The 25384-nt window shown below is 34.8% G+C and overlaps 3 protein-coding genes across 10 annotated transcripts; 2 read left to right on the forward strand and 1 right to left on the reverse strand.

The window, feature by feature from the left end:
* The first annotated feature begins 55 nt into the window (after window positions 1-55).
* LOC108569237 (E3 ubiquitin-protein ligase HECTD1) lies at window positions 56-18685 on the forward strand. 7 transcript variants are annotated; one of them, XM_017930706.1, is made up of 18 exons: window positions 56-271; window positions 641-706; window positions 4587-4643; window positions 8245-8384; window positions 8600-8922; window positions 8982-9209; window positions 9272-9474; window positions 9535-10075; window positions 10135-10475; window positions 10919-11026; window positions 11267-11444; window positions 11501-11734; window positions 12128-12163; window positions 12366-12635; window positions 12684-15499; window positions 15558-16102; window positions 16173-17834; window positions 17902-18685. In XM_017930706.1, exons 4-18 carry the CDS (start codon window positions 8245-8247, stop codon window positions 18182-18184), a joined length of 7908 nt encoding a protein of 2635 aa, XP_017786195.1. In that variant the 5' UTR covers window positions 56-271; window positions 641-706; window positions 4587-4643; the 3' UTR covers window positions 18185-18685. The 7 variants fall into 7 exon arrangements, with proteins under 7 accessions (XP_017786195.1, XP_017786197.1, XP_017786198.1 ...); XM_017930708.1 differs by having other exon boundaries at window positions 12366-12632; XM_017930707.1 differs by lacking the exon at window positions 56-271 and adding an exon at window positions 412-574.
* A 1035-nt stretch (window positions 18686-19720) lies between these two features.
* Window positions 19721-21831, reverse strand: LOC108569244 (nucleosome assembly protein 1-like 1-B). 2 transcript variants are annotated; one of them, XM_017930719.1, is made up of 3 exons: window positions 21726-21831; window positions 20510-21064; window positions 19721-20438 (listed from the first exon to the last, which is right to left on the reverse strand). In XM_017930719.1, the coding sequence occupies exons 2-3, from the start codon at window positions 21059-21061 to the stop codon at window positions 19899-19901; spliced, it is 1092 nt and encodes a 363-aa protein (XP_017786208.1). In that variant the 5' UTR covers window positions 21062-21064; window positions 21726-21831; the 3' UTR covers window positions 19721-19898. The 2 variants fall into 2 exon arrangements, with proteins under 2 accessions (XP_017786208.1, XP_017786209.1); XM_017930720.1 differs by lacking the exon at window positions 21726-21831 and adding an exon at window positions 21637-21712.
* Window positions 21832-21961: 130 nt separating this feature from the next.
* LOC108569243 (alpha-(1,3)-fucosyltransferase 10) lies at window positions 21962-25133 on the forward strand. The gene is made up of 5 exons (XM_017930718.1): window positions 21962-22260; window positions 23555-23698; window positions 23761-24158; window positions 24242-24419; window positions 24640-25133. Exons 1-5 carry the CDS (start codon window positions 22180-22182, stop codon window positions 25030-25032), a joined length of 1194 nt encoding a protein of 397 aa, XP_017786207.1. The 5' UTR covers window positions 21962-22179; the 3' UTR covers window positions 25033-25133.
* The last annotated feature ends 251 nt before the right edge of the window (window positions 25134-25384 follow it).

The raw sequence follows: 25384 nt of genomic DNA on the forward strand, positions 1-25384 counted from the left end.
GGTTTTAATCCGAGAGAGGTCGCCGCTGGTCTTTTGACATTTACCTACACTAATTTAGTATATTATGGTGTAAGGAAATTGGTGCTGCGTAGTGCTGCTGCTCGTAGTGTTATTGTGTATTCCGATCTGCGACATTTAGACTGAAAACAAAGGAATTAAAGGTCGTGCGAGAGAGAGTTCCAGCGTTAGGTGTGTGCGTGCACTGGGCAAGATGAGCACGATGTGAAAGGGTTTAAAGATCGCCAAGTATTGGAAGAAAACAGACTGCAAAGTGAGTAGTAGTAGTAGTAGTTGTTGTAAGTAAGGCTCTGCGAAACAGATCGTTAAAACGGTATTCCACTTTTTTTTTGACATGTGCCTTAGATCTTTATAGTTGATCCTCGCTCTCGCTAATTTGTTTGTTAGAGGGAGTCGCGAAAAATCCTCAGTTGAGTAGACGCGTTTTCCGTCTGTCGCGGAAGTCCAATTTGCAAAGTTGGACTTTACAGCGGGGGCGACAAAAAGAGGAGAGCGGATCATATACTACATACATACATACATACATATACACGATATCGATTCGTTTATGTGTCGAGTAAAGAATGTCACTCGTTGTAGCGAAGAAACGAATCATCTGACACGGATATTTGTGTTTTTCTAGGATACCCGAGGAGTGCTGCTTCGGTGTTCTCTTGCCACGGAACGTGAATTTCTTATAACCAAAACGGTGAGTTTACATTTTCTGATGCAACCCACCTAGGTTACGATAATCATTCATTCCTTCCTACAAGACATTGTCAAATCCTCTCCTTTATTTTCAATATTATGGAGTTAAATCAAGAACATCCATTTTACACATAAAAATATACATATATAGAAAAGAAGGCTAAACAAAAAAAATAAAATGAAACGGCCACTAGGAAGTAAGGGTACATTTTACCCAAAGTCACTGCGGAATCTGTTTTTGTTGAGACTCGATCGTGAACTTTGTTATCGGTAAAAATAAACCAAAATATAAATAACTCGCGAGAGTGAAGCGAAAAAAAATAACTCGAGAATATTCCTTAATTACCTGCAAAGCAGTTAGTAGTACTGTTGGTTTACGTTGAGCGCTGCGAAATGTGTTTATCGTTAAATCACGTTTCATGTTTGTATGCAACATTAGAAAACGCATCGGAATATCGCAATACAATTTACGGCTTTTGTACGTTCTAAATAAATATTTATTATTATAATTTACCTCTTTAGATGTACTCAAGAACCAACAAAGTGTGTCGAGAATAATTCTCAAAACATTTAATCAAAGTGACACTTTCTTTTAAAAATTTCCGATTTTTGCAAACGATGATCTCTTGAAATTAACCAGTTTTATAATATTGAAATCAATAATACAAGTATAGTTTGTATGTTATTATAAAAAGTGCAGAATGTCGATCATGTAATATAATGCAATATTGAGCAAAATATTTTATAATTATTGTATAGTGAATCATCTTTTTTATTATTCAAATAGAGTATGAATTACTATAGTTTTACAAATGGTCATTTCAATGTAAATTTAACATCACGTTTGACATTAGGTAGGTGGATTATGATGATTTGAACATTAATAATTACTTAAATCTAGTGGTTTGCAACGCTTCAGCCTGTTTGTGGTTTCACTGTTGTCGAGTAGACCAATAGCCAGAACATATTAGAGTAATACCAGTGTCTTAATTACATTTCGGTCGAGACTCTGCAGTTTTCATTGTATATCAGAATAATCCAATATGCAAATGTATAAAGTCAAGGACCTTGGTTAAAAATATCTTAAATGTATTCTCGTCGCCAAATTCATCAAATATAACATCGTTACTCAATTGTGTTTACAATAATTTGCAATAAGAATAATCGACAAAAGCTAATTGTATAAAAATATATATATTTTTTTACAATTCACCTAAATACATATTATATTGTATTAAGTTTCATACTATAAAAGATATGTTTATAAAAATATGTGTTACTCATTTATAACTAAAATGTTATCCACTATACCTAAATGCTTCATGTATCATTCATTTATTGAATGCGTTTGTTTTTGTCTTGTTCGTAAATATTTATATATGCAACTGAACTGAACGTTCTAGATCATTCTTTAATGATTGTTTACCATTCTTAACTTATTCTGTTTTCCTTACTGAATGCGGCAGAATTGTTTTGCACCAGACTAAACAAAATATTTTGCACCGCACAAATAGTATGTATCTACGGATAATTTTAATCGATTTACGACTTTGTAGATCATTTATATTTCATTCAAGCCATTAATTTTTCAAAAAGAAATGAAATGTGTGGTGTGGAGTGTTCTTAAATTATTCTTTGGATACGTGAATGGAAACGTTTTGAAATAGTAACGGTGTGGAGACTTCATTTGATTATCTCAAGTTTAGGTTGATGCAACCCAATTTTCATTCATTTAATTGCTTTTTTGAACTTATGAATTCTAGATTATATATCTGAATTTCTTTTAAATATGTGTGATGTTAAGCAAACAACAAATTTAATTTCAATAAGTTGATCTAGTAAATCAACGATCGTTAATTCTTTGTAGAGTAACGTATATGTTATTACCATAAATATTAAGGACTTCCTCGAGACTACAACGAGTCGACCGTCACTAATGAATTGTCTAGGAGCAACATGCTAGGCCACAAGGACGTTATTAGGTTCAATGCAAACTCACATCTGTTTATCACTCAATGTGATTCATGTAATTCCTTTTAGTCCAGCTACCCTTTCTGTCTTCCATATGTTATAACTTGTTAAATTCAATAATTTAAAATGTCCAATTGATAGAGATTGCATGCACTCATTTAATTGGCAGTATCGACTTTATCTTATCATGTTCAATTCTGCTACAAAAGCATGAATATTTGGTTCATTAATTACAATAAATCATATGAAAAGTTTTATACTTAATAAATATACACGTGGATCATCAAGTAAATTATGTAATTATAAAAAAAATATTGGAGTTCTTTGCAAGAGAGAAAGGATGCAAGGGATGTTTAAGATATGTTTATATTTAGATACTAAAAATAGAATAAAAAACGTGAAATCAAAGTAAGGGAAATAAATGTGAAAAAGGAATGTTTATAAAATATTTAAATTGTAACAACTATTAACAACAGGATATCTAAAATTAGAAATAATCTTTGGACGTTAAATTTTGGCTACTCAAGCTTATAGTATACATTTGGTATTATTTTTAATAGACTTGATGGATCACGCAGAAACCTCATGATAAACATTAATTTGCTTTATTAGCAAAATATTGACAATGAACAATAATTATTTGTAAACATGTGTAACAATATTTATACAATCCTGGAAAAAAAATACATCTTTTATTTTTATCCGCATTTGCCCCACGGGCCGTTAAGGGACGATGGGCCATCTGCCATCACACAAAATACATTTTTGTAGTTCAAATATAAATGTTGTACTTTTGATTTTGTATTCTCGGAAGGTTGGTTGGTTATTGCGAAGCGGCTAAGAATGGTCAAAAAAATACAATTGGTGAAATTTTCTTGTGTTTCTTTCCTAGGCAAAATGAAATCTTTTAAAGCTTTCAATTTTCACGTAAATTACAATTATCAAAGTTCAAGTAAACAAATATGAATTATGGATGATTTAAATATTCTTATTTCATAAACGTTGAATTGCAATATAATAAACATTGAATGCTGCGAATCTTGCATATAATAGAACACATACACACATAATTTTTTTTACCGTGAGTAATAGTTTAATAACATTGACCACATTCTATTTCACAACTTGTATGATTATTGTTTATACTTGCATTCCCAAACCTATGGTCAATTCTATATGAATTATAAACATTATACTCATAATATTTGAAAGAAATGTTTTAACTACATTTGTATCTTTTCCTACAAACTGGGTACAGGTAATTTTCACCTTAAATTTAATATACTGTTTACCGGTAATCACAAAAGTATTGACAGGTAGAAACTGGTATATATTTAGGAGGGGATGGGGGGTTCTGTCTACATTTAGGTTTTAAAATAAGGGAGAAATATTACTGCTGAAGTGCAATAACTTGTAACAGTCAGTGAGTGCTCTGAGGTCGTGTCGTGCAGACGTTTCTTGACTGATTTGTTTATTTGTTTTCCTTTATGTGATATAATATTTGTATATAAATACATACAGTGTAGTGTAATTTCGACTAGTAACCCAGATAAATGTTTCACATCAGCCGTTAATATAAAGGTATTTATTTTTGTTAAGTATTGCGAAATGCATGTAAATAGTTAAGGATGATTTTTCCAAATAACAGAAATCTGTGTTAAGGAAAATAAAAATGAACAAATCTGTTTTTTTAAAGTAAAATCATGCACCTTTTAGCAACTTACAGTTTTATAAAGCCTCGAAAGACCCTTAGTTAGCATTGTAATTTTATCCCCTTCTGATATTTTTAGAGGGTCCAGTACTCTGCAAACCCTCAAGGTTACTGGTCCAATTTAAAAATGCAATCAATTATATATTGAATGTAAATCCATAATCAATCATTACTAATGTTTATTTCTTTGTTATTCTAGGATATTGACAGCCAAACGACGATTTGAGTGTCTTAGGACACCCAACCATCCACAAAGGTGAGTCTATTGCAAAAAATAAAATTAGTATAATAGAAGATCTAGATTTCACAACATGCGACACATTTTATCGATTAAAAATTCCATTCGTAACGTTTGTAAATTCGATGTACAATTATCGTTTATGCGCAAATGACCGAATGGCAATTAGTTGAGAAATGAGGTTTGTTGTGGAAGCCTTTGCATTTGCGAGAGATCAAGGAAATGGACGAAACGGCGCTTCCGCAATGCGTCAAAATGTAATCAATCGTTGTAAAAGGAAATTGCATCGATGAAAACAATTTGATGGTCGACCTTCTCTTTCTTTCGCTCTCTGTTTACTATGCTGTAGATATATTCGCTTTCGTGTTTATAAATAACAAAAATGATTTCACGTGAACATCATGTTGTTTTCGTTTCTCCATATATGCGCGGCCATTCACACACATTCCGTGGAAAACAAACATTGTTCGCGAGCAAATAAGCGACTTCTGTCTACTAAATAGCATTTCAGATTTTCCTATCGTGTATTTAGATTATTATATCTACCTGTGCACCAAAGCAAGATATTAATAAATACGTTGAACGGCGCAAGGTAAATCGCTTTTTGGCAATCGAAACCTTGCTCCGTTCCAAGGCTGAATTCGTTTCCTCGTTCAGAATGGATTATACATTATAGTAGATACCAAGTCCGTATGCTCGAGCAATCAATAGAGGCCAATTGAAATAAATTGTGATTGAAGGGACAATGACTCGTTTAGTTTAAAGGAGACCCTAAAACCGCATCATTTCCATTTACTTGGTTGCAGCAAGCGAGCGAGACGGTTCAGCCGCGAGGTCATCGCACCAACGAAAAGAGATTTTTAACATTTTATTATAAAGCTTGGTGCTGGTGAATCTAGAGAGAGAGAGAGAGAGAGAGAGCGTACCGTTACTTGGAGCGAAGTGCTCCAAGACCAGCAACGTATGAATTGTCGAGCGAAATAAGAAATTGCTGCTCTGCAACATAGTTATTCAATTAGATATATCCAGGTTGCAGACTATCATCAGCCTTATTTTACCTTCGCCAACATAAATTCGATTCCATAAACTGAAGTACGCCAGTTAATTAGAATTGCAGTTCACCTATCCTTATCTCCGCTCGAGTCACATTCTGTTTGAGCATAATTTATGTTTCTGGCCACGGTTTTCAGTTCTCACAGAAATTTAAACAGTTACGTACACGGTGCTGTGAGCACCGCCGAAACGTTTTCTGCGTGCTCGGAATGCCCCGAGTGGCTATTTTCGTATGGTTCAAGAAAAGAAATAACAACAAATGCGAATGTGTCTGTATATGCTTGGGTGATGGAAGGTGGCGGTCGTTTTTTGTCAAAATTTATATGCCCACGATTCCACACAGCACACCACACAAAGAGCCAAACGAGCCATTGCCAAAATGCTGCACGCTGTTTAAATTTAAGCCACCTGATGTAACTGGCATTGGCTCTCGTCCCTAAATTATTTTCGATTCTCCGCGTTTGTTTGCAAACTATGAAATGTTTACTTCCAATAAAGTAATCATGGAATTATACATAGACGCGCAGCTGTGATAAACTCGAGCTCCATATTGCATCGGCCGCTGTCATTACGAAGCACTTGGAAATGTGCGCTATCTTTTCCATTATAATTATTACTAGAAACAGCCTGTACACTATCATAACTGTATCGGTGATTCAATTACATAGCTAATATTGAATAATTTAGTAATCATTTCTTTAATGATTAAAATAAAAATAAGCTTTAGATTATGTAAATACTAATATTTGTTTAGAAATTACTGTTGAGTTGCAACAGTATGAATTAACAATTTATAGTCAAATGTTGAAATTGCAATTATAATAAACAAATACATTTTTTTATGTGAAAGTTAGCTATTGTTACAATATAGATGGAACGGAATTAGATGGGAAGGTGAAAATGTACTTTAACAGCACATCGCATGTCCAACAAAGTGCTTTTCTTGTACGCCACCCGCAAACAAAACCATTTCAATGCGTAGACTTTCGCCCATATACTTTCACTAATAATTAATTAAAAATAAGAAAATGCCTGAACATGGGAATTATGATTGAAGATATCCGATGGAGCGCCCCAAAAAAACTACTTTCTTATTTCGTAATCACCAAAGGTTTGTCAGATTTCTGCTGTTCGTACTGGTGTGTGTATTATACAATACTACCATTGCACTGTAATCAGCGTCACCTTGGAACCGTTCCATTGTTGCACGCGAGCCGACGTTTAATTAATAAGTTAATTGAAGTAAGTCAGTTGAATGCATTTGCAGGCCGAAGACGGAGCGCGAAATCCTTTCACTATCTCTGCAAAAGCAGTCATGTTACGCAATTTAGCGTACCAGTCCAGAATATCCACTTGACTTGCAATTGTTGTCAATACCTCGTCTATCTATAAATTATGATATTATCATTTTCTAGACATGTTTTTGTTATTGTAAACGAATGAGGTGTAAATAAAACATCCGCGAGCTTCTATTTCCATGCATTACTCATGCACATTCATCGAAGTCAAATTTTTCCATTCTTGAGACAATCTTGAGTCATCTTTTCAAACCCCGATATGCACCTTTTTTTTCTACTCTTATTCAGGTAACAAAAATGTTATTTGCAGTATTAATGTCTGGGTGCACTTCATATTAATCAGTACAGTACTACACTTTATGAGAACATCTTGTAAATGTCTTTAATTTTTTAATGCTCCACAATGTGGGCGAATATTATTTCCGAACTCTTCTTGCAATATGCACTCCCATTTTTTTTCTCTCTCTCTCTCTCGCTGCCAACGCATGTGAAAAGCGCTGATGCAACCATTTTCATTTCGCTTAAACAGAAATAGAAAACTGTTCCAAGGTGTGTTATCTGAAAATTCCTCAATGAATGAACACTGGTTTGTGAGAATAGTCAACAGAATTGCTGGCTGTTTATTACCAGTAATTACTTTTGAATTAATTTGATTTGATGTAAATTGTATTATAAAATATATAATTTTAGTCGACCTTGTTACTAGGACAATCATTGAGAAACACTGGTATGTGAATCATGCTGGTAAATAAAGATTTGCACGCGAACTTTAGTTCTTTGTTTCGGAGCTTTACATGTATTGGGTTCCACCCACGTCTCTGTCATACAAACACATTCACTCAAGACACAATCAGTTTTCAATTAAGGTTGAATCCGTTTCAAGGCGATAAACTCACCCACAAAATTATATATTCACTCACTACATAAACGACATTACAGCTTCACCATATTACTCAGGTGTTTATTGATTTATTTGCAGTTATATAAAAAAAAATATTAAAAAGACTGTAAACGTTTGATTGTTTTTTTTTTGTTTTAAAGTAGGCTCGGTAACAAGAATTTTATTTTCATAAGTACTGCGAAACAAAATACAGCAGACTTTTACATAAATCAAACAATTACAACATATAATTGACAATATTGAAAACGTAAATTAACATGGAGATACTAATTAAGAAAATCAATAAAAGAAATACGCGCATGGTAGAAAGAACGTTGAAAAAAGAATTACATTATTAAAATGTAAATGTTTTTTTGTTTGTTTTCAGATGGCTGAACCTGATCCTGAGACGCTGCTAGAGTGGCTGAGCAGCGGCTTAGGGGATGAACGGGACATGCAGTTAATTGCACTAGAACAACTATGTATGTTGTTATTGATGTCCGACAACGTAGATAGATGTTTTGAAAGGTTAGTTTATGTTTTTTAGCCTTTTTTTTTACAATCAATAAATAATTATAAGTTACAATCAATAGTCGATCAATAGCTTGCTTATTATCCGTGTTTTTCAACGTATTTATTATTTAAACATGCGACCATTTAAAAAAGGAACTTCTATTGATTGGTACAACATGAAACTATTGTAACAGAGAGTCATTGCAATGATGAAAAATTTTAATTTTCAGTTGTCCACCCCGCACATTTTTGCCAGCGCTTTGCAGAATATTCTTGGACGAACAGGCACCAGAAAATGTCTTGGAAGTAACAGCTCGTGCAATTACCTATTATTTGGACGTATCAGCAGAATGCACACGTCGCATCGTATCCATCGACGGCGCTGTAAAAGCTATTTGCAATCGTCTCACCGTTTGCGAGCTTTCCTCAAGAACTAGCAAGGATTTGGCCGAGCAATGCGTAAAAGTATTAGAACTGATTTGCACTCGTGAAGCAGGTGCCGTTTTCGAAGCCAATGGCCTCAGCAATATACTTCCTTTTATCAGAGATAATGGTAAAGTATAAGAAATATATTAATAATATTTCATTAATTTTGTATGTTGCAATGTTCAGGAAATCGTGTCCATAAAGATACTCTGCATTCATCCATGGCGGTAGTTTCACGTCTTTGCACAAAAATGGAACCAGCTGATTCTCAGTTGCCCACCTGCGTACAGGCTTTGAGTACATTATTACGGCATGAGGATTCTCATGTGGCAGATGGAGCGCTCCGGTGTTTCGCATCTGTTGCCGACAGGTTTACTAGACGTGGCGTGGATCCAGAACCTTTAGCGCAGCACGGTAAAACTCATGAAAACTCATTTATTTATATGTTTATTTACAAAATTTATACCAATTTACAGGTCTTGTGAACGAACTTTTGAACCGCCTTTCAAATGCAGCGGGTCCTTCCATAGCAACTGGGAATCAAGGAACTCCGGGCAAAGCATCCTCCACTACAAATGCTTCAGCTAGCATACCAGATCCAAAAGCAACAGCAGCTTCAGTTTCCACGATAATTAGTTTACTGTCAACTTTATGTAGGGGATCTCCTACTATTACATATGTAATTAACATTTTTCGTCATTCTTGTGGATAATTTTCACTAATAATTATTTCGTTGCAGGAATTATTGCGTTCAGAGCTACCGGATGCTATTGAAAAGTCCTTAAAAGGAGACGAACGTTGTGCATTGGATTCCATGCGACTGGTCGATTTGCTTTTAGTACTCTTGTTTGAAGGACGTAGAGCATTAGGGAAATCTGGCAGCGCATCTAGCACCAATCAATTATTGCCCCGCATTCGTCGTATGGATTCAGCTGCTGAAAAATCACACAGGCAATTGATTGACTGTATAAGGTCAAAAGACACTGACGCCTTAATTGAAGCAATTGAGGTCGGTGGCGTTGAAGTGAATTTTATGGACGATGTAGGACAGACTTTATTAAATTGGGCATCTGCTTTTGGGACTCAGGAAATGGTAGAGTACCTTTGTGATAAGGGTGCAGATGTAAATAAAGGTCAACGAAGTTCTTCTCTTCATTACGCTGCTTGCTTCGGGCGACCGGCGATTGCAAAAGTATTGCTTAGATATGGTGCAAACCCAGATCTAAGAGACGAAGATGGAAAGACACCTCTTGACAAAGCGAGGGAAAGGGTTGACGAAGGTATTCCTATCGATTTAAAAAAAAACTCGAAGTATTCTTTAACCGTAATTTCTATTTAGGACACAGGGAAGTAGCAGGGATACTTCAATCTCCAGGCGAATGGATGATTCCTTTGGATAAAGACCGTCAAAGAAAATCTGAGTGCGAAACTGAAGATATCGTTGAACCGCGCGGAGATCCTGATATGGCACCTATTTATTTACGGAGGCTGCTTCCTGTTTTCTGTTCAACCTTTCAAGCCACAATGCTGCCATCAGTTAGAAGAGCAAGTTTGGGTCTGATCAAAAAAATGATTCACTACATTCAGCCTGCCCTCCTAGAAGAACTTTGTTATCCTTCATGTACAAATCATTTTGGTACTCAGCTAGTTGAAGTCATTGGTATTGTTCTGGACAATGAGGTATGTTATTTTCATAATGCAAAATATGTATTAATTGAATCGATCGACTTGCATAACATTTTGATGTTAGTAATTTGCACGTCTGTTTACATCTATGTAGCTTAGTTTGACCCATTAATATTTCAGATTTATAACAAATCTATATCCTGCATTACCCATTCCAATTCAATAGTTTTTTTTTTGTTTTTATCCATGTGGCGCTCGTGGCTTGTGTTACCACTGTAACAGATTTGTTTACTGATTACAGATGCTACCAGAGAATTTGATTTTTTTTATATTTTTTATGTTTTAAATATGGACTCTATATTACGTAAATACCATCTTAGTTCCCTTTTATCTTATGTTAGCATTGGTGTTGCATTATGAGTCCGTAATTAAACCATTGTGTTAAGTAATTGTCATGCCTATGGAAGTATCTCGGATGTAAAGAGTGTTTATTGCAGATAAACTATAGCTGGCCGGCCGTCCGGTGTACCCCGTTGGGGGCTCTGGTTCGCCACGTTCGAGCGTCCCTGGTTAATGACAGGCACATTATACAGTCACAATCCATGGTTAGTTGTTTCCCATGCTCTATCCTTTCCACAGTTATCCAAATTAACCGTTTCTTATTGTTTCCAACTGTATACCGCTTATTAATTCCATATTTTGTTATTTTTTTGATATAATATCTGATAGGGAATAACAAGTTTATGATAATGCTCATTCGTATTATATTTTACGATTTATTTAAACATCATAGCTTTTTCTTTTTCTGCAAATATATATGTTACTTACGCGTATTTATTTAATAGGAAGATGAAGATGGCCATTTAGTGGTACTGGGAATTATTCAAGACCTAATGAGTAAAGCACAGGACATTTTCTTGTTTCATTTTGCTCGTCTGGGAATATTTTCCAAAGTGCAAGCTTTAGCAGGTCCACCAGAACTTGCAGGAAGCACCGAAGAGATCGAGGTTGTTCCTGAACAAGGTACATATTCAAATTTTATTTTTATGCACACACACTCTAATAAAGTACTTTCACAGAACCATCTGAATCGAATCAGTCTGTAGAAGATGCAAACGAAATTTTGCCAGGCAAGGCATATCACTGGCGCGATTGGTGTATATGTCGAGGACGCGACTGCCTTTACATCTGGTCTGATGCTGCAGCTTTGGAATTATCCAATGGATCCAATGGTTGGTTCCGTTTCATTCTCGATGGTAAATTGGCCACAATGTATTCGAGTGGTTCCCCCGAAGGTGGAGCAGACACTTCAGGTTAGTAGAAATGCAAATTCAAAGCATGATTATAGTTATTTTTTATTCGAATTGAAAATATTTTTTTATTTTATTTATCTTGTAAGTAAAACGCATCATGGATGAAAGTGTCTTGGCTCACCATTTATTTATTTTTATTTAAAAAAAAAAAGATTGATCTAAGGTTCTTCACGCAACTTTTAATTTAAAACCTCATTCCATTTATTTGCATGCTAGTTGCAGTTTATATGTTTGTCCCTGCAATTGGTATAAACTTGTATGTATGATGTCCGTTCTATCAAGGATTGCTAATTATGTTTTTTTTCTTATATATCTTTGTTTTCCCTTTTTTATTTTGCTCAGTTTATTTTATGTGTGATAACACAAGTGATTGTTGTTTTGTTTCTCTAATAGGCAAAAGTCGGGCCGCTGATTCCCATGCATCAGAAGGTAAGGGGCTTTTAAGAAAACATATATTTATTTTAATTTTATTTGACTCCTTACAAAACTCCTTGGTTTGGGGCTTATTCCAAAAGCTTGTTACTGTTCAATACAAACTGCAATAACTGTTCCAAATAGATTTATTAATTTTGTTTTTTGGGTACGACAATTAATAATAATTAACATAATTAATTTATTTTCTGTCATTTAGAGAATCGCGGGGAATTTTTGGAAAAGCTACAACGAGCGAGAGCAGCAGTTAAAAATACAACAAACTCGCAACCAATCCTTTCGAAACCTGGACTAGCACGTTTGGTTGTTGGAAATTGGTCCTTGATATCCCGAAAAGATTCAGAACTTCATATTCATAACTCTGATGGACAACAACAAGCTACTATTTTGAGAGAAGACCTTCCAGGTTTCATATTCGAATCTAATCGGGGTACGAAGCATTCATTCACCGCGGAAACTAGTTTAGGTAGTTGGTATTTAGATTATGTGATCATCAAATAATGAAATTTGTTTTTAGGGCCAGAATTTTCAGCGGGTTGGACGAATAAGCGTGGCAAAAGATTGAGATCTAAAACTGAAGCTACCAAACAGAAAGTTAAAAACCAAGCTTATGCATTGTATGAGCAGTACTTTAAGCAGGCACAAGCGCAGCCAAGAGGGGTTGTTGCGCAATTGGGAAATATAGTGGCTCAGATAGAAAGGGCATGTCAGAAGCAGTCTAGCTACGGTAACAACCGTGATGGAGAAAATTCATGGAGAGAAATATTGAGAAAAGCTTTAGATGAATTAACTCAAATTCTTAATGAGGAAGGTGTAGTTAGTGCATACGAACTTCACAGTTCAGGACTAGTCCAGACATTGCTGTCCCTTTTGTCAACTAATTATTGGGACCAAGGGTTGAAACTTAATAAAAGCAATAAACACCAAAAGCAAAGAGTGCAAGTATTTAAAAAATGTTTTGAAGAACAAATAAATGAGGGCCAGAATTCCACTGCCGTACTTGTACATAAATTAATTTCCGTTTTGGAAAGTATTGAAAAGTTACCCGTATATTTATATGATACACCAGGTTCTGGTTATGGTTTACAAATTCTTACTAGAAAATTGCGGTTCCGTTTAGAAAAGGCTCCCGGTGAAAGTACTTTGATCGATCGTACAGGCAGAGGTTTGAAAATGGAGCCATTGTCAACTGTATCGCAATTAGAAAGATACCTATTGAAGATGGTAGCTAAACAGTGGTATGACTTTGACCGCTCTACTTTCCAATATCTTAAGAAATTAAAAGAACATAAATACCACACTTTCAAACACTCGCATGACTTTGATGAAAACGGTGTTATATACTTTATTGGAACTAACGGAAAAACATGTTCAGAATGGGTGAATCCAGCTCAATATGGATTGGTAGTAGTTGCGAGTTCCGATGGTAGAAACCTGCCTTACGGTAGAGTCGAAGATATTCTTTCTCGAGAGAGTTCTGCATTGAATTGCCACACGAATGATGATAAGAGAAGTTGGTTTAGTATTGATTTGGGTCTGCATGTAATTCCGACTGCTTACACTTTAAGACATGCAAGGGGTTATGGTAGATCTGCCTTAAGGAATTGGTTATTCCAAATGTCAAAAGACGGTATACAGTGGGTGACTCTTTCTACTCACACCGAGGATACAATGCTTAATGAACCTGGATCAACTTGTACATGGAAGATATTGGTTCCTTCCGATGAATATCAAGGGTGGAGACACGTAAGAATTCAACAAGCGGGAAAAAATGCATCTGGTCAAACTCATTATTTAAGTTTATCTGGTTTCGAAATTTATGGTGAAATAGTCAGTGTATGCGACGATCTTGGAAAAGCAGCTAAAGAAGCAGATGCACACTTAAAGAAACAAAGAAAACTGTTGAAAGCTCAAATGCTGAAACATATTATGATGGGTGCTAAAGTTGTACGGGGAATGGATTGGAAATGGAGAGATCAAGATGGTAACCCACCTGGAGAAGGAACTGTAAATGGTGAATTACACAGTGGATGGATCGATGTTACTTGGGATCACGGAGGTTCCAATTCTTATCGTATGGGCGCTGAAGGAAAATACGATTTAAAATTAGCAGCTGGTTATGATGCAGATTTCGCACCACAAAAGAAAAAAGACATTAAAGACAAGCAAAGCGTATTAACTAGCCGCAAAAGTAGTTCGACTCCTAGTCTACCAGAAGCAACAGATGTAAAAACATCGGTAGCATCCACCGACCAAGCAGCATCTGCGGATAATCTAGCAGCAAAACAAGCTGCCGAAACAATTGCGGAGAGTGTTTTATCTGTTGCCCGAACAGAAGCGATTGTATCGGTGACAACTGAATCACAAGCTGCGAGCAACGATTCAGAGCTCTCTGTAGTAGTTCATCCACTGAGAGATCCTCATAATGACCTTTCGTCAATCAACAATTCGGTTTCTAGTGACTTGGCTACAATTGTAGAGAGTTTAACATTGTCCGACACTAAGCCTGTAAACACACATAGGAAGCATTACTGCGGTAGCGATGAAACACCAAATACGTCTGAAGCTCCTAAAATGGTTTCAAGCCTATCATCATCAAATCTTAATAAACCTCGTTCTAAACCTAGTCATGTGGCAGTAGCTGCTGCTCAAAGTCTTGTAGAAGCTTTAGATAGAATCCGTGAAGGTACAGACATTTTAAGAAATAATACAAATAATTTCTTATCCGGGGAATTACTTCAGTCTTTAAGTGGTAGTGGTCAGAATCCTTGTGCTATAAACTTATTACCAAATACGTTAAATCCTGCTGTCAGAATATCTCTGGATACTGATTCTAAGAGGAAATCAGAAGAGCCATGTGATGAATCTGTAACAAGTTCTAATAACGCTCGGAACAATCCAAATCCCATGAGTGTAAGTGTTCCGAACCTAACAACAGAAGCCGGAAATCAAATTGAACCATCTTCGACTGCTAGTTTGTTGGAAACCTTTGCAGCCTTCGCAAGAAGAAAGACTTTAGGATCTGTTTCAACTACAACGAATTCATCTAATTCGAACGCGAATAATACGTCTACAGGAGTTGCAAGTTCAAATGCACAAAATAATGCAAATGCAAACGCTATGTATCCCCGTGGACCTAATTCTATGTCAAGTTTAGTCCGACTTGCATTATCAAGTAATCTACCTGGTTTACTCAGTTCGGCCCAAAGTTATCCTAGTTTATCAACAAGCAATAACCCCCAATATGGAATACCCACTACAACGACAACCGCTCAGGGACTAGGACAAGCGCTTACAATGAGCCTTACTTCAACTAGTAGCGATAGCGAACAAGTAAATATCAGAAGCTCTATAAACAATTCAATCAATATTTAATTACTTATTATTTTAGGTTTCTTTAGAAGATTTTCTCGAGTCTTGCAAAGCGCCAGCGCACTTATTAGCAGAAATGGACGATGACGAAGATATGGCTGAAGATGATGAAAATGACGATGAAGAGAATGAAGATGATGCAGAGTTCGAAGAAGCAATGGTGTCGCACAATTTACTCTCATTTATGGAGGAAGAGGTTTATGAAACAAGATCAACAAAACGTCGTTCGTGGGATGATGAATATGTCTTGAAAAGACAATTCTCTGCACTTATTCCTGCATTCGATCCCAGGCCGGGACGTACAAATGTAAATCAAACAACTGATCTCGAAGTTCCAGTACCAGGTCAAGAGGATAGTGCTAGCAGTTCAGAATATGAACTAATACCGCAACCACGACTTCAATTAGTATTACGTGGTCCTAATCTACCGGGAATTCCAGACGTAGAAGTCGAGTTAAATGATCCAACTTGGACCATATTTAGGGCTGTGCAAGAATTGGTTCAACTAACTGAACTAGGCTCCCGTCAAGAAAAGTTAAGGAGAATCTGGGAACCAACCTATGTGTAAGTGCTAAATTAACATTATTTAAAAATGTGTGTTTTAATCTAAACTGTTGTAATGTTATTTTTATAGGATTGTATATAGAGAAATTAAGGATGACGTAAATAGCGAAGAGGAAGGCAGATCAACACCAGTTGTCACTTTGTTCTCGCGCAGTGGAAGTAGCTCAATAGCTGGTACTACTCTCTCGCCAAGTACTCCAGTTCCTGGTACGCCTTCGGTTTCAAGTTGTACAGTAGAAGATGTACTTCAATTGCTTCGCCACTTATTTGTTATCACAACATCGAAGGAGAGTGATCCAATAATAGATAGTCTGCTTACTGAAATAACTCCAGAAGAATTCAGTAGTAAGAAAATCACAAATAAACTGTTACAACAAATTCAGGATCCACTAGTGCTGTCCAGCTCAAGTTTACCAGTGTGGTGTGAAGAATTGAATCACTCTTGCCCATTTTTGTTTCCATTCGAAACGAGACAGTTATATTTCAATTGCACCGCATTCGGTGCTTCGCGTAGTATAGTTTGGCTACAAACTCAACGTGATGTTACAATCGAAAGGCAACGCACGCCAGGTTTGTCTCCAAGACGAGATGATCCACACGAGTTTCGAGTGGGAAGATTGAAGCACGAGAGAGTGAAAGTACCTAGAGGAGATACATTATTGGACTGGGCTGTTCAAGTTATGAAAATTCACTGCAATCGCAAGTCAATATTGGAAGTTGAATTCCAGGGAGAAGAAGGAACTGGATTAGGACCTACACTTGAATTCTATGCACTAGTTGCTGCAGAACTACAAAGACGTGATTTGGGAATGTGGATTTGCGATGATGATGAAGTATCGACAGAGAACATCGATTTGGGAGAAGGTGCTAAACCACCAGGTTATTACGTTCGTCGTCCGAACGGTCTATTTCCGGCCCCTCTGCCTCAAAACTCAGAAATTTGTGATAAGGCCGTCAAATACTTTTGGTTCCTGGGCGTATTTCTCGCCAAAGTGTTGCAAGACAATAGACTAGTTGATTTACCACTGTCACACAGTTTCCTTAAACTGATGTGTCATGGCGAAATACAAAACACAGTAAATGAAAGGATAGGCTATAAACGCAGTAACGACGAAGATATAATGACATCTAGTTTAATATCAGAAGAGAGCGAAAAGGAATTGGAGTTGGATCCACCAAAAGTTACGGTCGAAGATAAAAAGCCCTGGTATAGCGGTATACTTAATAACGAGGATATGTACGACATTGACGTTGTTCGCTCCGATTTTCTTAAACAAATACAAGAATTAGTAAAGCAGAAGCAAAAGATCATACAGGATCATACATTGTTACCGGAGACTAAAGCTCATCAGATACAAAATCTATGTATACATCATTCTTCAGGTCCAGTCATGCTAGAGGATTTAGCTTTGACATTTACATATTTACCTAGTTCCAGTGTGTTTGGTTTTAGTTCAGTAGAATTCGTTCCAAATGGTGCTGATATTGATGTGAATATTGAGAATATTGAAGAATACTCTGAACTCACCACTAGTTTTTGCCTTGAAAAAGGAATCGAGAGACAATTAGAGTCTTTTCATAAGGGCTTCAATACAGTGTTCCCGATGGAGAAATTGTCAGCATTTTGTCCGGATGAAATGCGAATTATGTTATGCGGCGATCAAAATCCTCAGTGGACAAAGGAAGATTTGCTGACATACACTGAGCCTAAATTAGGTTATACGAAGGATAGGTAAGAACTTTATTAATAGTGAAATTTGCGAACGATGTGTGTACTAATGATGTTGTTATCATTTTAGTCCCGGATTCTTGCGTTTCGTAAATGTACTTCTGGAAATGACACCGGAAGAACGAAAGGCTTTCCTACAATTCACAACTGGATGCAGTTCATTGCCTCCTGGAGGATTGGCGAATTTGTATCCGCGTTTAACAGTGGTGCGAAAAGTGGACGCAGGGGAGGGTTCATATCCTTCGGTGAACACTTGTGTGCACTATTTAAAATTGCCTGATTATCCTACAGAAGAAGTTCTTAGGGAAAGACTGCTAGCTGCTACCAAGGAGAAAGGATTCCATTTGAATTGAGTGTGCAGACAAATCGTAAATTATGTAAGATATTTTTGCTCTGAAATTAAGTTTGCGAATTTCAAAATCGGTAGGAATATTTGCAATTTAATTTCTAAATGTGATTCTCCTTGCTTTTCTGGGTTTGTTTCGGTTCAAAGATTTTGTGGCAAGTTGGGGAAAAAGAGAAATTTGTTTTTAGGAAAAAATTGTTCTCGTTTTTTTGTTTAATTAGGAAAATATTTACTTTTCTCTTACCGGCGCAGTGTCTATATTTACTAGGTCCAATTTATAAATATAAATATATTTTATTAAACAACATAACTCGTTTTCATGACAAGCTTGTAATTTCTCTTTCTTTTTTTTTTGTAGTAGTACTATTGATATATTCTTTTTTTGGACACTGGACTTGCACACACACACACACACATACACTCACATGCTATGACCAATTATTGTATGAGAGGAACTTTGTTTTAATTAGGAATAAATAAATTTTGCGTTTGCGAAATAACTCGAAAAGGTCTGATTATTTTCAATCTCTTAATTTCTGTTTGTTCATAATTATATAAATATATATATATATATATAACACTATTATTTGAGTTATTCATATGTTGGATTTGTGCGTTATATAATGATTTCGCTATATAATCTATATATATATATATAAAGCACTTTGGGTATGTATAAATATATTATGTACTTCATGTTATGATAATGATGATATCGTAATACATTTCAAAATATAACTATTCTTATTTTGTTTTTCTTTAAATCTTTCCAAAAAAAATAAAATAACAAAAATAACCTTTATAACGTCTGTATTTTTAATTCTAGACATAAATATGAATATTAACTATATTTAATTTTCATTTAATTAAACAGGATGAAAATCAATTTTCAACTTTGAATAAGCATCTTTTCACAGTTGTAACTAAAAGCCTTATCAGCCATTTAATGTTATTTTAGAGGATATAGAATTGAAGTAGATGGAGAAATTGAAAGTGATTTGTTCATTTATTAATAGAATTACGCATAGTCGCTTTTAATAGTAAATCTCTTTAATTTTTTTTAAGTGTAAGCTAATCTACTTGATATATTTAGACATTGCTACATTAAATTATATATTTTTTCGGCTAAGTAGTTACCGATTAGGAATGTTTTACGTCAGAAATATGTATGACGAGAATAAAACTAATCTTGTTTTCAAAAAATGATCTTTATAGCGTAATTGTATTAAAATATGTATTTTGATGGCAATGAAGTACAAAAGTTATAAAATGAACCAGTACTTTCAGAACAATGCAAAAAAAAATATGTGCTCAATTTGTAAAGAATATTATTTATTCGAGTATTATAACAATTTTAATTTTAATAGATGATCGTTCAAAGTAAACAGCATTAAAGATAATAGCAATGTAATAGTAAATAAACTATTATAACATTTTAGATATGAAAGTAACAAAAAGTGGGTTTGACAAAATAATCCGAGTATTTTATAAGAAATATTCCTCTATTATTGAGTACAATGTTAATTTTGAAATAAAATATAAATACATTAAAAAAAAACTATATTAAAACTTCATTCAAATTAACGAATTTAGACAAGGCAGTTAATCTCTACACAATGCCTAATAAAGTCAAAGAGTTCACAATGATTTTATTTGTTTATATGTCCGAAAATATTACAAGAATATGTAAATGCAAACACAAACATTATAAAAATTTATATCTATTGTTGCTTGCAATTATCTTTAGCGTTCTTGGCAATTTCGTTACAATCTTCATTATCATCATCATCTTCTTCCTCCATCTCCTCGCCATCCTCGTTATAATCATCTTCTTCATTTTCAATATCTTCACCAGTAAAATATAGAACAGCCCTCGGTACGATCCTTTCCCTAATGTAATGACCAATTTCGAAATCAGTCGTCAAGATCAATCTCAACTCCTCGTCGACGTCATCTTCGTTGACGTCTTCTGGAATAACTGGAGGCTCGAAGAAGTTGAAGAACGAATCATTGCGTACGGTCTTTGTGATTACTCGGACTACGCCCCTGCTCTTATGCTTTTGCTTCTTTTTCATTGTCTTCACTGTGACATTCATGCCCTTGTTCCAGTTGATTGTGCAACCTTTGCATTTGAAAATTTCAGGGCCCTCAAAACCAAACGGATCATCTGCTTCTGGTAAGCACTTCATATCGTATTCTTTAATAAGCACTGAATCAGTGAAGTATTCATTTGGAGCAAAATAAAACTCGAGAACGAAACCCTAGAACAAAACGAAAACGTTATACACACACATTTCAATAATACATTTGTTGATCTATCTTTAATGCTTACCATTGGGGATTCAATAAATTTAGTTTTTATGTCTGTTAAGTATTTCAAGATTGGTTCATCGTGTTCTTGCACCATCTCAGAAAGCAAATCCACGTTACGGAATATGGTGAGCCAGAAGTCTGGAATGCCCTTAACATCTTCCTCAACTTTAGGTGTTTCAGCCAAATTCGCTTTCTCCTCCAAATCCTTTGTTATTTCTTCTTCCTCATCTGACACCCAATCGCATTCATCATCTTTGGGCTCATATTCACCAGAGATGACAGTGTGCCTCTTCTCGTACAGAGGAGCGTACATCTTATGATACTTGCATTCGAGGGCATGAACTTCTTCGAAGAATTTAGCTTCAATGTTGATCTGCTCCAATTGAAGTTTCTTTAAGGCTTTGATGCGACGCTTCACAGGAGCTGGTAGAGCTGCCATCATCTCTTCGATAGCTGGTTTCTGTAGAGCATCCAACACACGTTGGAACTTCATGATGTCTTTAGAATCCTCCTCTTCGGCATACTCCAAATCCTCTGGGCAATCACCAACATGTTCATTTTCAGTTGCCATTTTCTGAAACAATAAATTGATTTAGCAACGGATTAGCAAGCGTACGAAACATCTGTTACAATTTAATTATCTTTTTCCTTAACAGAATTTTGTTTGACAATGAGATTTTATCGACATATAGCAAATATTAAACAAAGTTTTTAAAACAAAAGTCATGGCTACTACATAGCATAAACCCTTGTTTTCTATGAACAATCAATGCACATATATAAATAATGTCTATTAATTTTTTTTTCAACAGTTATTTGTTATTGGAAAATAACAATAAAAGTGTAAAAGGCGACTGACAAAAGAAAAAGTATTTTAAAAAATATTTAAAATTTTATATTAATGTTGTGACATTTAAATCTGTCACACACTCTAATTAATAGATAGATGCATCTAAGATGTAGTGAGATGAACGAACACATGAGATGATGATCTAGTTGATTTGGCAGATGGATGATGCGTATGTACGTACACTTGATGCGGCGGTGTCTTTTTAAAATAGATGCGAAATACACGACAAATTTGATATAGACACGTGCAGGATCCATAAAGGAAACATGAAAAAATGAACAGTCAAACAATTCTACCTATTTTCTGTTAGTCAATGGACATACACGATTTTGGTGTCGGCACGGAGAGCGTGGGACGTTCTCTCAAGAAAATGCGTTTCACTTACCGAATTTCTGTTAAAATATAAGGAGATGGTAGCAACAAAGAAGGTCGTTTGCTTACAGCGCCGCAGACAGACCAGAAAGAACGAATCCCGAGAACATTTCACAACATACAACTCACTTCCGAAGTGTCGCGCATGCGGATGCGCACCAATACACTATATACCTGAACGCTGAACAGACGTCCCAACTCGTCCACTGCACTAGTAAATTGTTTGCGATTTCAATGAACATAGTTCCAGTTTGAATTCTTCGTGCTCGCACACGCAAAACATAAATCGCGCGAAAAATAAAGTTGTATATATAAAAAAGAGAAATACAGAAGAGAGAAGAGTTGATCAAAGAACGGAAAGATCAGAAACGTGCAATCACAATTCGAATTCCAATTAGTGATCAACCGCAGCATTCATTCCAATACATTCATTCTAAATTTAAAAAAAACAGCAAACCGTCACCACTATGTTCTGTTTAGCAAAAATGAAAATAAGAAGTATTATAGCTCTATTCATTATAGGTTATATGATTGTACTTATGCGTAAGGTATCTTCATTTTCTTGTTACTAAAAAATTATTTACTAATCCATCATTGAATACACATTATCAGTAAACGTTTTTAGTATTTTTATTTGAACGGTTATTTCAATTCATAATTAATTTGAATCTTTCCGAATGTCGCCGAGTATCCATAATACTAACTACTATACTGTGCTTTCAAATATTTCATTTCATTTTCAAGTTGATCATTAGTCTCATCTTAAGTCAACAGCAGACACTAGAACTTGTCTGACAATATCCTATAATAATACTACTAAGTGAGCTAAATCTGAAATAATATTGTGATAACGAGAATCAACGGATATGAATATGAATACGCTAGAAACTGATAATGCTTGAATATTTATAAAATGTAAATACTTAAATTTATCTCAACAATTATTGTCTGTAATTATTGTCACACATAATATCATGCCAAATATATATTAAATCTTAAAATTCTAGAGAGGTCATGACCCTCATTCATGTCTACATTCAACTATAAACTTTATTCATACATATTAGAAAAGGAATTGTTACATAATCGTGATCCTGACCTTGTATCTTGAACTTGCATGTTAACACAAATATAGTAGATTGTTCTAAACAAATCAGTTGTAGATTTAAAAAAAAAGTACAATTTTAAAATATTATAATTACTAGTAATGAAATGAAAATCAAGTTTTATATGAAATATGTATTATGACGAATGCCGAATCTGACTTAGCTTTAGGTCATTGAATGTGATCAATATAATTGTAGATTAAATATGGAATACAATGGAAACAATTTGGAAATTAAAATAACTTATATAATTGGTATTCGTCGAATGAATTTCTAGCTAAGACTAAGTATAAAAAGGCGACTTTAGCCTGTGTTTCAAGCAATTCACAGACCACTCAACCATGTTCAATTAGTTAAATGGAGTAGTGTATGTCTGCTGACCTCATTTGCGGACGTATTGCTTAGCTTTTGAATATATATTATAAATAATTTATCAATCTATGAAATAATCTACCGCAAATCCTTTTAATGTAACTTGTAAATTCTAGTGTTATAGTTAAAACAAATTATTATAATTATTACAAAATGGATATTAATTTTTGTAATAAAATATGATTCATATATAAATATTTGTTGTTTATGATTCATTATACTTCTTGTATCATGATGGCAAACATCACTCATTGTGATTTATTTGGCAAATTTACATGTAAAATTGCACAAGGGACAAGATTGTCTCTTCGTCTCAAAAATGATACCATAAAGAAAAAATTAAATAAATTGAACATTGTTTTAGGCAATGATGACCACCGAAACAGAAGATCCAGTCATTATATGGTGGACACCATTCGTAATCAAGGACAGAATTATCGAATGTAACGATGTATTCAAATGCTTCGTGACATCTAACCGTGATCATGTCCACAATCCCAAAACGAAAGTAATTATATTTTGCATTTTAGCAAAAGTAAAATTTTTGCAATTTATTTGACTTCTTTATAGTTTTTGATGTTCTATGGGAGTAAATTCGATTTGCACAATTTACCGGACAACAGGGACCAACCGTGGGCGATATTTCACGAAGAATCGCCAAAAAATCTTGCCCTATTTATGGACAAACGCGTGCAGAATCTATTCGCAATCACATCGACGTTCAGTAGATTCAGTTCGTTTCCTCTGCCTCTGCAGTATTTGAAAGAAGTGTCCCTACTAATGTCCAAGCAATATCACAAGAAGACCTCCTTGAAAAACGCGATGCTTACAGAATTGGCTCCAGTATTTTACCTGCATTCCGATTGCGACACCCCGAGCGGAAGAGATATAATCGTTAAAGAGCTAATGAAGTACATCAAGGTGGATTCGTACGGACCTTGTTTGAACAACAAGAAGTTACCAGCAAAGTAAAAAACAAGAAATACAAAACATCAATTTGTTCTTGCATTTACTCTCACTCAGATATATTCAATAATAATGACGTTTTTAGATTCCATTTAAACGGGACTTATAACTTATACGAACCAGAATTTATGCATTTTGTATCGCGCTACAAGTTCGTATTGGCTATCGAGAATGCTCAATGTTTTGATTACATCACGGAAAAGTTATGGAGGCCGCTAATCGCTGGATCAGTACCGATTTACTTGGGATCATCTACAGTCAATGTATTTATTCGGTAGTGAATCTGCGAAAGCATTGACTTCTTGCAGCAGCTGCAATAGTCTATGCTTGCGCGGTGATTCTAATTGCTTGATGCATATTAAATGCAGATCATCTTGTAGAAATGTTAAAAATCACATCTATGGAATGCATTTCTTTGTAATCAAGTGATTCGTGTCCTTTTTTTTTGTTATTAATCTTTAATACCAATTATTCTTTTTTAAGGATTGGCTTCCCAACAATCATTCCATTATACACATGAGGGATTTTCCAGACTTAAAAGATTTGGCTAAGTTTATACTGAAGCTTAACCAGAACGATAAACTTTACGACAAATATCTAGAGCACAAAACTCATAACAAAGTCACGAATTTAAACTTAATGAGAACGCTTTCTCGAGGAGTCTACGGATACGAGAAGTACGGTGAAGAGTATGGAGTTAGTTCGTTCGAATGTTATGTATGCGAGAATGCTCACACCGACGACTATAAAAGATTGAATAAAAGCAAAGAATCAGTTTACGATTGTGAGGATCCACATGAAAAGAGTGATTGGCATCAAATGTGGTCGATGGGCAGAGAAGAGGCCGATGCGCTAGTCAATCGATATATACCTTAATTATATCGTTGAATATGTGTAAGATGCACTGCCTACGAACAAAACCTGTTAATAAATAATTAAATAAATATATACATGTATATATTTATTTACTTATTTAAAAAATATTATTTTGTACATCTAAACTATTCATCTTTATATATTACATTTATTAAATATAATACCTCCTATCCACCGAATCCTAAAATAATGTGTAAAGTAATTTTAAACAAATATTTTCTTGAGAAGTATGATATTTATATTAATATTTTTTCAAGTACACTTTTGGTATAGAATACACGTCAGTCTATTTTCTTGTATATATTGGTTTCCTTTCTATAGATAACATTCCATAACAGTATATTCAAAATAT

This window comes from Nicrophorus vespilloides, unplaced genomic scaffold (genome assembly GCF_001412225.1).
Source record: "Nicrophorus vespilloides isolate i.1.1-1 unplaced genomic scaffold, Nicve_v1.0, whole genome shotgun sequence".
In the NCBI taxonomy this organism is placed as follows: Eukaryota; Metazoa; Arthropoda; class Insecta; order Coleoptera; family Silphidae; genus Nicrophorus; species Nicrophorus vespilloides.

What these genes read in the sequence shown, in the direction of transcription:
- LOC108569237 (XM_017930706.1), top strand. Translation starts at nt 8,245, where the DNA reads ATGGCTGAACCTGATCCTGAGACGCTGCTAGAGTGGCTGAGCAGCGGC. An exon ending in ATCTGGGAACCAACCTATGT is followed by an intron (nt 16,103 to 16,172) that starts GTAAGTGCTAAA and finishes TTATTTTTATAG; the next exon opens with GATTGTATATAGAGAAATTA. An exon ending in TTAGGTTATACGAAGGATAG is followed by an intron (nt 17,835 to 17,901) that starts GTAAGAACTTTA and finishes TTATCATTTTAG; the next exon opens with TCCCGGATTCTTGCGTTTCG.
- LOC108569243 (XM_017930718.1), top strand. Translation starts at nt 22,180, where the DNA reads ATGTTCTGTTTAGCAAAAATGAAAATAAGAAGTATTATAGCTCTATTC. An exon ending in TGATTGTACTTATGCGTAAG is followed by an intron (nt 22,261 to 23,554) that starts GTATCTTCATTT and finishes ACATTGTTTTAG; the next exon opens with GCAATGATGACCACCGAAAC. An exon ending in AACAAGAAGTTACCAGCAAA is followed by an intron (nt 24,159 to 24,241) that starts GTAAAAAACAAG and finishes TGACGTTTTTAG; the next exon opens with ATTCCATTTAAACGGGACTT.
- LOC108569244 (XM_017930719.1), bottom strand. Translation starts at nt 21,061, where the DNA reads ATGGCAACTGAAAATGAACATGTTGGTGATTGCCCAGAGGATTTGGAG. An exon ending in AATTTATTGAATCCCCAATG is followed by an intron (nt 20,439 to 20,509) that starts GTAAGCATTAAA and finishes GTTTTGTTCTAG; the next exon opens with GGTTTCGTTCTCGAGTTTTA.